Below are 13103 nucleotides of genomic sequence, written 5' to 3' on the forward strand. Positions count from 1 at the left end.
CCTTTTATGTAGTGCTCCTCGAAGCGGGTGCGTAACGTCTTGTAGCCTTCCAAATGTTTTTGGTATTCGCTCTTCTTTCGCACAACTTCGTCTGTCAGCTGCAATGCAAAGAAAAAGAGAAAGAGAGAGAAAGAGGCTTAGTAGAGCTTACAAATGAAGTTTACAAATTTGTACAAGTGTTGAATGTGCCATTGAAACACTTTCCTAAGAGCTTAACCAATGACATCATCCAAGCCTTTGTCTAAGTGTTACAACATACACATTCCATCGGAAAGACAAGTAAAAGTGCTCTAGTTGAGTGTGCTCGACTACAATATACCCTGTGTTCAGCTATAAGATTCCAATACATTTTTTAAGCTATAAAAAATAGTTTATTCAATAATTTATTTGTTTAGTAACCATCAAATTAGCATACCCATGTCCATGGATACAGGGTATTATAATGAAACAACATCTACATCTATTACAATAATCACTCACACCAGGAAACTTTCTTTGCAATGCATTTTCTCACGATTCCATACTCTCTCTCTCTCTCTTTCGCTCTTGAGACTCCCTTGCCAATGAGTGAAAAGTGAAGTGACTGGCCAAAAGGACAAATGACGGCAACATGCAGCTGAGCCAACATCCGTTAGCCGTTGTCAACAAAAATCTGCAACATGGCTGCAGCAAAAGTGCAGTTAGTTTGCCGTTCACAGCTGCAACTGTGTTGCTGCCACAAAGTTGCCGAGTCACTTTGAAGTTGTGCCACAAATAAACAAACAGTCAGCACTAACAAAACCTGAGCTAATACCCCATAAATTGCATGAAATCGGGTATAACAATTACAATTGCTAACAACCGTATACACAATTCAAAAGAGTATCTGCAGTCGACTATGCCAGTTGTCAGTACTATCAACTTTATGGACTTTGGCACTTAATGCGGAAGACAGCGAAGATTAATTGAAGTCATTTTGCAGCTTTAAATGAATTTCAAACACTTGAAAAAATTCACATTGATTAGCAATGAAATTCAAATGAAATGAATAGAAACAATAGAATAGTTTTAAGCGAGAAAAATTGAACAAAAGCTTGCCAAAAATAAATAAATACAAAAATACTGTTGACCCACTTCGGTACGTATCTATATCTATAGCTGTAGCTGTAGCTGTAAATGTATCTGTATCTGTATCTGTGGCTGTGACTTGCCATTGAAAGTGTTTAAATTACAAATACTTATAACGAATTAGTTGCAATACACAAAAATTTGTTGTCAATAACAATAACAGAGGGCCACGAGTAGAGTTCTGGCCAAAAGTAGCTGGCAAGTGGTTAGTCAACTTTCAATGAACGTTGTCGATAACTTTTTGCAGCTGTTGCCTGCTAATTTGACTGAAAATGTTGTTGTCTTATTGCTGCTGTTGTTGTTGTTGTTGTTGCTGCTACTTAGAAAGAGACGCAGACAACAACACAACACAACACAACTCGAAAGTGGGTCACGAGGCGCGTATTTCTTATTTCTTATTTCTTATTGCTGTATTTCTGACCACCACGCTGAGCATTCAATAGGCTTGGCCACATCCCCAACCCCAACCCCAACCCTGCCCGCCGCACCCTGATCATGATTCGCTTCGCACAATGTTTACAAATGATTGCCAATTTTCCTGCGGCTTCGCTGAGAATTCTGGCAAGGAAAGTTGGCCCGCTGCTCTTTTAGCCACCTGCGCAACTTTCTTTGCTTGCCGCCGATGCTTAATTGGCCAACAGCTGATACCAGTTCGCAGCTTTTAGCGCACAGTTCCCAGCTTCGAGTCCCAATTTTTTTTTTATACGCTTAGCTGAGACGACGCGACGCGACGCATGGCATAAAAATGTTCAAATCTGCGACCGTATGCAAATGTGGCGATGACCTAATGGAAACTGTGACAAGTTCTGCCAACTGCCACGTTTTGTATTAATCAGCTTAATTCAGCTGTCGCCGTTCTTGTTGTTGTTGTTGTTCTTATTATTTTCTTCTGGTCGAAAGCAAAATATGAAAGCATTCACGAATAAAATGGCAAACAAGAAAAACGCGGTATACGCTGTACTTAAGTCAAAATTATTTTACATACAATCAATGACAAATTATGTATATGCAAATATTTCTTTTTCATAATCAACTTTATGAATAATCGTGTTTGAAAATGTATAATTAGGTGTTTAATTATAATAAATATCTTATTAATATATTTATTTTTACTTATTATGCCTGGTATTCACTACTAAACTTAAATAATATATACAAATATATTCTTTATAAATTCATACAATTTTATTTTTTATCCATTACTGGGTATATTAGTCTGTTAAAATCAGACTTGTCGTAAACCATTAAATTGTCATGAATAATGAATTTTAAGCAGAATATGTACACGTAGTTCGCAGATTTTCAGAATTATTATGATACGACTACATATGTATATACTAATTAATAAGAAATAGTAACTCTTGGTCAATTAGAAAGCAGACACTGTAAGTTAGACAGAAACAGTATTTTTGATTTTTCTTGTTATAAAATTATTTGCTGCTGATTAATTAAATTAAGGAAACTATTATGTTTTAATAAGCATGTTCAAGTGTTTCTTTTATTAGCAACAATTTCATGCAAGAAATACTTATTTAAATTTGAAAAACAGTTTATTGAAAAGTAATTTCAGGCATTTTAACAAATCAAACACTTCTTCAAAAGAAACTCTAGATGCTTTTACACACTCAAACACAGAAAAACAATGAAAAGTGGAAAACCAATCGTTTAGTGCTCTTTTAACCCACCCAAGAGTGTCGCAACCAAAAGAAACTCGTTCAATATCAACAATAAGGGTGACACTTAAAAAACAACTCAATCAAGTGAAATTCAATTCATGTTGAAATGTTCAGTGAAATTGCCTTTAATAAAAATAAATTTGTCAAATGTATTGCAGAGTCGTGACGTAATAAAATCCAGCGAACCGCAAAAGTGACAACAAAACTAAAATCTTAAATTGAACCATGCCTCGTTGTCGTTGGTAACCGATTTTATATTTGTATTTTCGGCACTTTTTGGTTTCTTTTATGACGAGAGCTGCGCGTGAGACTTTCGTTCGGCTTATAATTTGAATAAGATACGAGTCAACCATTTTCCTTTTGTTGTGGTCTACTATGCAAGAAATCTTTGGGAAATCTATACAACAACTGATTGTGTGGCATTTTCAATAAGCGCCACAAGCGGTGCCACAAGTTTGTTGCATAAGCGATGACAGCTGTAATAATAATGATAATGATAATAATTTGAATTTATGAAATATATTAAGGCATCCGAAATGTGGGCATTTAGCTAGCAATTGCAAATTATGCAAATTCACAAAATTATGTTGACTCGCTGCCGATGTCGACTGTCGACTATCGACTATCGGGTGTAAGGGGTTCGTGTCTTGGCTAAGCGCTGGTCAATGAACTGTTGATCGGCCGCTTGCTTAACAATGGACACGCTAATATTTATGCCCAATACGCTAAGTTGAGATCTAACTGTAAGCAGACTATGGTCTGTGGCTTTATGTTGGATATGCATGAAGCGATTGCTATTATAGGACAATGTTGAACAATGTTGTGTATCATTCAAATGCAGAAAAAGTTATTAAAATACAAATCGAGCAAAAACAGTGAAAACATATTGCGAATTTATTGAAATTATCATTTCACATTTCGCAAACATTTGTGTTTTTTTTTATTTTTAAACCAATTTGCATGTCAGTTTTTGTGCCAAGTGAAAAGAGCGTGACGTGAAGATAATTGAAATTTATTTTTGAAGGTTGTTCAGTATTTTAACATAAGACTGACAATATTCGTGATATACTTTCTATTTCTTTCGAATGTTAGGACAGACAAAAGAATAGAATGGCATCGAAAAGCTTAGTAATAATGACAATAAAGTGAAAGTTTATGAGAAATAAAATGGTTAGCGAATTTTGGCAAACAACAAGTTTGTTGCTTGAGTCTTTCGTTTTGTGGGAGAGCTTAATTAAAGCGATACCTATGCAACAAGAAAAAAAAGAAGAAGATGCTGAACCACTTTTGAAGTCTCGTAACTTTAAGCATAAAATAATGTTAACTGTTCATTTTAAGTTATGAAAAATTCAGGAAAATACATTTGGTAAGTAATTAGTTAATCATTTACTTCACAGAGCAACAATATCGATATTATTGATAAATTAGAATAAATGTATATTATTGTGGAAATAAGAGACTTCATAAATTTTAAGGTATATTTAAAAAAGCGTTATAGTATTGAATACAAGGAACCATTACGAGTAAGCAAATAAAAATATCTGTGTAAAAGTTGAAAATATATTGGGACTCGACCTATTCGAATTTAATGACAAAATCAAGTTTAAACTTGATCCACAGACTGTACAACTGTTTTATTGATGTCAAGAGGTACAACAAAGCACAGCTCTTGGGCAAAGTATTAAAAGTCATAATGGGTAGACAAGTCGGCAAGCGTTGCCTGCTAGCTGACTGGGTTTGTTAATTTATTTTTACTGCCCCCTCCCCCCCTCCGCTTTCCTTTTACACATAATGTATTACTTGCGCCGCGGCGTTGCAGCAAGAAATTAAGTTGCAGTCGCTGCACGGCGAGTTGTGGCAGAGCCTAAAGCTAAGTGGCAGGTACACAGGCCCAGACTGACTTCAAGTCACAGCCATAAAACATTTTGCGCTGCGCAAGCGCATGTGGTTAACGAGACGAGCCTGAGACCGAGTCCGAGTACGAGTTCGAGCCCGAGCCCAAGCCCGATCCTAAATCTGAGCCCGAACCCAAAACTGGCCCTGGCTCAAGTCAAAACCCAGATCTCAGACCCATTGCCCATTGCTTTGGGCATATGCCTGGCCCTGGTTTAGTTCTTTATTGTTTTCAGCGCATGCTACAATTCTATATCTGTCCCGCTCACTCTGTTATTGCACTCTCTTTCTATATGTGTGTGTGTGAGTGTGAGTGTGTGTACATGTTGCAGACTTGTTTCATAACTGGTCCACGATTCTCAGAATTGGAGGAACAAAGGCTGGGGCTGATTTTGATTTTGACCGACAAACGTTGCCTGCGCTTATTGTCGTTGTCGTTGTCGTTGTTGTCGTTGACTCTACTCCTGCTGTTGCCATTGCTGATGCTGCTCAGCTTCAGCTTGGCCAACAACAACAACAACAACAGCAACAACAGTCAGACACAGCGACAGCGGTGGCACAAAACAAAAATGGCAAAATGTACTTGAAATTGACTGAAAAGATACGAGTATGCCGCACATGAGCGTAGATTATTATGAGATAAAGCCAAGTTGTTGCTCTCTCGTCTTTGCTGTTGTTAAGTAATGTACCTGTGTGTGTGTGTGTGTGAGTGTACAAGTAATGTACATGTGCACATATATGCATTTCTAATAAGTATGTGAAGGGTCTTCTCCAAGTTGCGTTTACTGAAATCTTAGAAATGATTTTAACGCACCTTTGCACCTTTACAGGTGTGTGTAGTACTTAATTGTGCATTTGTGTATGTATGTATCTGTAACTGACCCAGGTTCAACCAAAAATGCTGTGCAGTGAGTCAATCGGAGTTTTAATTAACGCTGCAACTTATAAAATTGTAAAATGCATTCATTTCGAATGTTCGCTCCTAGATAGAAATAGTCCGATTTCTGTATATTTTTAACCAAATTAATTAAAGTAATTAAAGTTGTTTTTACCTTATCGACGTGCCCAATTTTCATTGTTTATATCTACGCATTTGCCAATTAATTGTAAACGTTCGGTTCTATTTAGGCATAAACTGTTTGCTGGTCATGTCTAAAAATGCCGCCTCCACAAACTGATGCACGACATGTGTGGACAAAGATGAACTACAATGTTGCAGACTCTACGAAATCAACACAATTTTGCGAAATATTCGTATGCGGTTAGTTGAGGTATTTGACTTGGACAAAAAACAATTCACACCAGATACAAATCGCGGCAAACTTTCGAGTTACGTATTATTGCTTCTAGTATTTGTTGTTATACGTTTATGTACATGGTCTGTCACTTATTTTAATTGTTTATGGCCCTGTTGCCGTTGTTATTCTCGTTGTTGTTGTTGTTGTTGTTGTGGTGGTTGTTGTTGTTTTGGCATCTCTCGTACCAGTCTGCGCGAGGGCGATCAACTTTGCCTCGACTTTTCAGATTGTGATTACTTTTGCGACAATTTAAACGAGCTTTGTCTCGGCAAATAAGTATGTTAAAAGCATTTAAATATATATAAGTTCAAACACATATATAATAGTTAGTTATGTATATAGGTATATAGACATGTGTGTGTTTGTACTCGCATAAGCGTATAAAGGAGCTAACCGGTTTTATCAGGCATTCTCAGGCAGTTAATATCTTTACATTTGACGTCATCGTAATGCCTTCATACGCGTATCGTGTTAATATTAGCACAAAAAAAAGCAAATAAAAACATTCTAGTCGGCAGGTCTCGACTAAGAGATACCTAATACACACATAAAACATTTATAAACATTAAACAAACACCTTGCAAACTATGATTGTAAAAATAATATATTAAAATAGATTAACTTAATAGATTATCGTTGTCTATTACATGCAGGCATCATACCCTTCTTTCCTTGGCTTAGGGTATAAACTGCTTGTGCAAATTGTGTGTTTGTAAAGCCATTTCTTCACTTGGCGTTGCAATTACAAAGTAAATGAAAAAATCATTGGCAATAATTACTCAAATTGGCAAATAGGGAAAACGAAAGCCGATATTTTGATATGATCTGTGATTAGACAATTGCAATTAACTTCATTTAGATGACAATTAACAGATTGGAGCAGGTGTTTTTGCCATTTAGCAGCCAATTTTCATGGCAATTGCGAATGCAAACATCAACTGCATATCTGCAAGTACGTGGTAAGTAATAATTATATACTACTTAGGCTGATTAGCTTAAAGCAGCGCTGTGTCGGCTTTCAAGCACTAATTAGACAGACAGATATGACCGACCGACACTGGAGAAGCGAGTGAGAAGACATGGAAGTCGGACTACTTTCGCGGTCGAAAGTTTGTGCGGATATAGAAGAATTTCTCTTTCGCAATAATTGACTGCAAATCGCTTCAATTAAGCACTTGCAAAGACAAACGCAAAACAAGAAATGGAGCCACCTAACCAAGAACCAGAAATACTCATTGAAGATGTTCAGGTTTTTCTGTTTTTTTTTTACTTTTCAGACACTGCTCCACTTTCTGTGGTTTGCTGTGCCGACACGGATGTGGATTTGGATCTGTGGAGCACGAAAATCCGCCACGAAAACGAACAAGTTCAGCTGACAATCAGCTTCACTTTGATGCATTGCGTATTGCCACATGCCACATGGAAAAACACGCCCAAAAACCCCAAAAAAACATATTATTCATACTGTTGACCTTACAAAATTAGAAAAACCGTTGAACATTTTGCACGTATCTCAGCACAACGTTGACCATTGATGTTCATTGTTGGCCATTGACATAAGCCTATTGTCTCTGGGCCATAAATAATCAGAGCCATGTGCTTGTCTGTAAGTGACTCCAAAGCTACAAACTATAAACTGTTCGAACCAACTCTTGTTGTATTTACCCTCTTAGTTTGTAGTGGCACTTTGTCATTTATCGCATATTGCAAACGCAAAGCCCAATTCGAACTCGAACTCCAACTCCAACTCAAATTTCAGAGACAAAAATTGCCTTGACCAAACAACGTTATAAGTATGAATACATATGTATGTACATTGTACATATGTGAACATTGTCCAATGTTGTCAAAGTTCAATGCCATATGGTCTACTGGGTTGGTCTCTGTCTCCATTATTATTATGTACAACAAAAATAACGGCAATAAAAATACATAATAATATGAGGTATGCCAAAAATTAAACAACACAAAAAACAATACGTAAGAAACAACAAGCGGCTAAAATGTCAATACTGAATTTGAGAAATGCGACGGCAGAAATAAAAGAACTTTTCAAATGGTTTTCTATGCAAATTCAGTTTTGAGCTTAAAAAAACACACGAACAATAATTTAGACAATTGCACAGTAAAACATAACTAAATAAAATCTGTACAGACAATTTATTTTTTATACTTTAAATAAGTTTTTGACTTTTTTCCTTGTGTTGAAAAAACTTTTTAATCTAACTTGAGTATTTATATTTAAAAAATCATTTAAAAGTCGAGAACAATAGGAATTATTATTTTAATAATGGGAATAAAGTTCTATATGCTGGCAGAATTTTCACACAAGATGGAAAAGTGCATTGCAATTTGTTGGACAAAGTCTTTAAAATTTTGTAATTAAAGTTTTTAAAATAAAAAGAATAATAATTATGAACTGATCAAGATCTTCTTTACAATTTTTTGACTGCACTTACTGCACGAAATTGTCACAATTTAAGCTTGTATATATGTTGTATATATGTTGTATATTAATTAACACAAACGTACAAGTGTTAGTATTAGTATGTACCACATGCTTTACTGATCTTAATGGGCTGACACAAAAAGCCAATTTACAGAATTACATGGGAGATCAGAAGGTCACGATGCTTTCATCATTGATAGTAATAATTTTGTTGGGTGTTACATTAAATGCTCAAACGCCCCTCGTTTGTTGGGCCCATGTCTGCTTAGACTCGTGTGTATATGTTTTTTATAATTCAGTTGTTTATTGCTCTTGTGTCAATGTTGTTTTTGCCTCAGTATGAAAAGCAAATTGTTCAACTGCAGTTTGCTGTTCTGTCATTTTCATTCTTTATTCTTCATTCTTCTCTCTGCATATGCGTTACCTTCGCTATGGGGTTTCTATATCTCTTACGTTTCTTTCTCCGCCACAATCAAGACTTGGACTGTCGTTCAAGTACATTTTAATGGGCACAAAAAAACATTTTCGTTGTCCTTTTTTCAGCGCCATCTTCGCTGTGTTCAAGGTGAAATTGTGAAAGAAATCGATTGATTTACAACAATACATTTGCAAGTTGATTGAAAGAAAGGCCGTCGGGGTCACATCCACTGCTGAAATGACCCGTGCCAACACTTTTGTGGTTTCCAAAGTGACATCGACAGTCTCAACGACAGCTTTAAATGGCTGGCGAAATTGCGTTCACTTTTTGCCTATATTACACGGGGATTTTAATGTTGATTTCTCTCATTTGACGAATGTGAGTCAGCTTCATAATTAAACATAAATACTTGTAGTATATCCGACTAAATAATGCTCTATTAGTTTTTTTTTTGAGAATGATGCCACTGTACTGCGCCATTCTTATTTTTAGTGGCAGCTATAAAATATTTTCAATTTCATTTTCAACAAATAGGAATGCCCAATTGTGCAGCACTCGACTAGACAACACCCTGTCTAGGGCGAAAGCAATTCGTAGCATACAGAGAGCATATACCTAATATTGTCTATACAATTTATTGTAAGTGGTTTCGAAAATTTTGTGTAGTGTAGGCCTCTAGTTGTAGATAATTCGATATCTCCCAGAACCATTCCACAGGCTACAGGGTACAACAAAATAGAAACACCATCGGCTTGCACATGTCTCGAATTTAACAAACAATTGAGGCGCTATTAATTTTGACTCTCGGTGCATTTGCAGCTGTCGCATTAGAGACTACAGAGACTAGAACCAAATAAAAAAAAATTCTTGTCGCGGTATACGTGGCGGCTACGTAATTTGCTAATTTTGTTTGCCTAACAATGCGCGGCAATGTTTTTCAACCCCAATGCAGATACGCACCCAACTGAGCTCATAAATTTTCATATTGTAAGCAACCAGAGAAAATGAATTTCCGACAAATTTCCGACAGCCAAAATCAATAGTCAATATTATTTCATTTTATGCTAAAAACAGATAAAAACAGTTTTGACTCATTTCATGTCTGTTGCTAAAGAAAGTGTAAAGGAAACATGGTTGGCATTTTTCTTTACCAAGTGCTTACTGTAGCTAACTATACATTTTGTAGCATCGTTTCAGATTTTAAAGCATATATTTCTTTTCTTTTTGGCCCCGTTCCAAATTAGCTAACAGAATTTCTACATAGACAGAGGCAGAGACAGGTCGCTTTTCAATTGCAGCCTCAGTTTGTATACCCTTTAAGGCTTGACAAAATAATGGGTATAATACATTTTTTTTTCAGATGTATGTAACTGATAGATAGAGGCATTTTCGACCATATTAAATAATTTTACAACAATTTCAATAATTAAGATTAATTTAAGATTATTATATTAAATATACTCGTATTAATAATGTTGATAATATTTAAAATTTCTACCATAGCAAGAACATCGATAATTTGTTTTAAAAAAAAAAGTGTTTCTTGGTCTGTGTAGGTTCTCAGGGTATCTCTAAGTCGAGCATTATGCACTAGAACCTTTTTGCTTGTTGTTTTAACCCCTCGTCATCATCACTATCTCTCGCTGATTTTCCATTTTCAATTTTCAACCATTTTCAGTACGTTTGCCGTCAACATATAATAATATATTTTCTGCGTTTCTTCGCGTTTTTCTGCTTGTTCTTAAGCTCGTAAAAATTGGCGTACGCCGGGTGGGGAAAGTGGAAAACTCCGTTGGCTGCAAGAAAACATCGTTGCCGAAAAATGCTCGTACAAATTTCCAGACTCTACTGCAAATTAGTGAGGCAAGTGTAGAAGTCTTTGAGGATGAATAGCGACAACTGCGACTGGCGTCGCTTGTGGGCGTGTCTGCTGAAGTTGATATGGCCAACAGTGCCTCCACACAGGCAACATTTTTGCAGCTCCGCAATTAGAGGAGAATTACAAACAATAATGCTTTCAGTTAATGGCCGACGCGTCGCCATTGCCTGCCAGACAGTTCCGACAGTTGGCCCCAAAACAATCCCCAACTCCGTCTGGCGCTGCAATACTTTGTTTTTATTAAATGCTGCTGCTTAAAGGATTCCACATGCAGATTCATTTCCAATATGCATTTAAATTAATTAAATTGGTTGTCATAGGTGGAGTCTGTTGAATTATGGCCTCCATTAGTTTAATCGAAAAATGCGCTGAAACTTAAATCAGCCAACGATTCATGACAACGCCCCCAAAGGACATTTTTGCCAGATGGAAAATGCAATTGGACGGGAAGGCTTTAAGGCTTTCAGATGGTACCACATGGCAACCCATGGAACGAGTAAGTAACGTGCATGACATGTTGCCATAGGGCTCTACCAAAATTGTTGGCACTTGGCTGCGTTTTGGCCTAAACAAATTGTCCACAGCAAAGGGACAGTCGTACACTGAAAAAAAGACCAACCTCAAAAATCAAAAACATTCATCTTAAATATTTTATTTTTAAAATAAGAACATTTTAACACCTTATAACTAATACTAAGAATATAAATGTAATAAATCAAAGATCTTGATACAAGAAAAAAAATCTTAAATTGTTAGAAAAGTATAAATATGTACTATATAGTGGTGAAACACTATTCGCCGGTTCGAATCCCACTCGTAAGAAATTGAAATTAAATTTATGAAATACCCAAGACAGAATAAAATCTACATAAAAATTAAAAAATAAATAATAAATAAAAAATTATAATTGAAAAATAAATTTTTATTTTTGAATGTTTTGATTTAAATTTCAAGAACAATTATTATTAAAATAAGAACATACCAACATGTGTTTTCTTAATTTTTGACCAAAATTCTAAGCTCTGAGACCAAAATCGTGATTTTAGAAAATTTTTTTATCAGTGTAGTTGATGCTGCTCTTGCTGTAACTAAGTATTACTGTGGTTGTTCCTCTGTCTCTTGTTGTGGTTGCTGTTGTTGTTGCTGTAACTGCCTTTTTGCCAGCCGGCGTCGACATTTTTGGCATTATTAGAATTTGGTCGAGTGTGTGGCATGGAATGACTTTTATGCATCGCAACGAGTGTCGTTCCCGCATTCTGTCGGCTTGTCAACTCCCTCTCCGGACAATGTAAACTGTTCACTTTAGTCGTTTGTCATGTGCCCAGTCTGTCTGTCCTCCAGTCACTCACTCAAGCTGTCAGTCAGGAATAAAACTCTCTCTGCCTTGACCCTTCATTGACCTGTGTGTGGCCAAGAACTTATCCCTTTTATTTTTTCTTCCTTTTTTGCGGTTATCCGCGTTGTTAGCCGACTTTGACTTAATTTGCGGACAGTGGCCAAAACGAAACTCTTTGGACATACCACTAACAGAATTACAAAGCTGAATATATTTGATACCACATACTTATTTTTATATCTATCGTAAATGAGCATAAAAAGGGAATTGTGGAAAATTACTATGTTTGAAAATGGTAAGGAGACTTTTAATTTATAAATTTACTAACATCAATCAGAGGACAATCCAAAATTTAAATTTATAAAAGTGTTGAATCGCCTTAAAAACTTTAAATTTAAATTTAAATTTTTACGACAACTTTTGTTAGTAGGAAAGCACAGACAACGCCGAACTATGGCAGATAATCTACATTTATACATGTATGAATATAGAATATAGAGATCTAATGTATACAGATTATTTTCGGAAATTAGCAGTAATCAAAGAAAATTTGTCATCATTTGCCGATCTACAAAACGAAGCTAAAGTTTTGTTTTTAAATAAGCACACACATTTTAGATATAGACAATTTTGTTGGCGCTTCCATGTTTATATTGGATGGCAGCGTGGGCGTGGATCTAGGCAGAACCAGGGGCAGGCTCAGATAATTTGCACAGTATACAGAAATAACTCGAGGAACATACCACACCTTTCCCATAAACAACAGCAATAACAATGGCAACATCAGGCATGTGAGATCAACAGACCTAATTAATGCTATTTGCTTATAATTTATTTTTGGAAAATGAAAAACAAAAAAACAATCGACCTGTTAATGCACGACTAGAAAATACCTTATACTCAAAATCAATTTGCTTGAATATTATTAAAATAATTAAAAATAGAAAAAAATTGGATTTCCATATTAAAAAACACAAGAATTTAAAACAAGGGAAAAAGGGCTTATATGATCAAATTATATGATTTAAACTTACATTTGAAAATCAA

The 13103-nt window shown here is 35.7% G+C and overlaps 1 protein-coding gene across 5 annotated transcripts in view; it reads right to left on the reverse strand.

Moving 5' to 3' along the window:
* LOC117789652 (tyrosine-protein kinase Fer) overlaps positions 1-13103 on the reverse strand; it is a 30979-nt gene that overhangs the window by 8607 nt on the left and 9269 nt on the right. For all 5 annotated transcript variants that reach the window (XM_034628721.1, XM_034628724.1, XM_034628723.1 and 2 more), the window contains one exon: positions 2-98. In XM_034628721.1, the coding sequence (XP_034484612.1) occupies positions 2-98 (97 nt within the window). The remainder of the gene's footprint in view (position 1; positions 99-13103) is intronic.

Source organism: Drosophila innubila (genome assembly GCF_004354385.1).
Source record: "Drosophila innubila isolate TH190305 chromosome 3R unlocalized genomic scaffold, UK_Dinn_1.0 2_E_3R, whole genome shotgun sequence".
In the NCBI taxonomy this organism is placed as follows: domain Eukaryota; kingdom Metazoa; phylum Arthropoda; class Insecta; order Diptera; family Drosophilidae; genus Drosophila; species Drosophila innubila.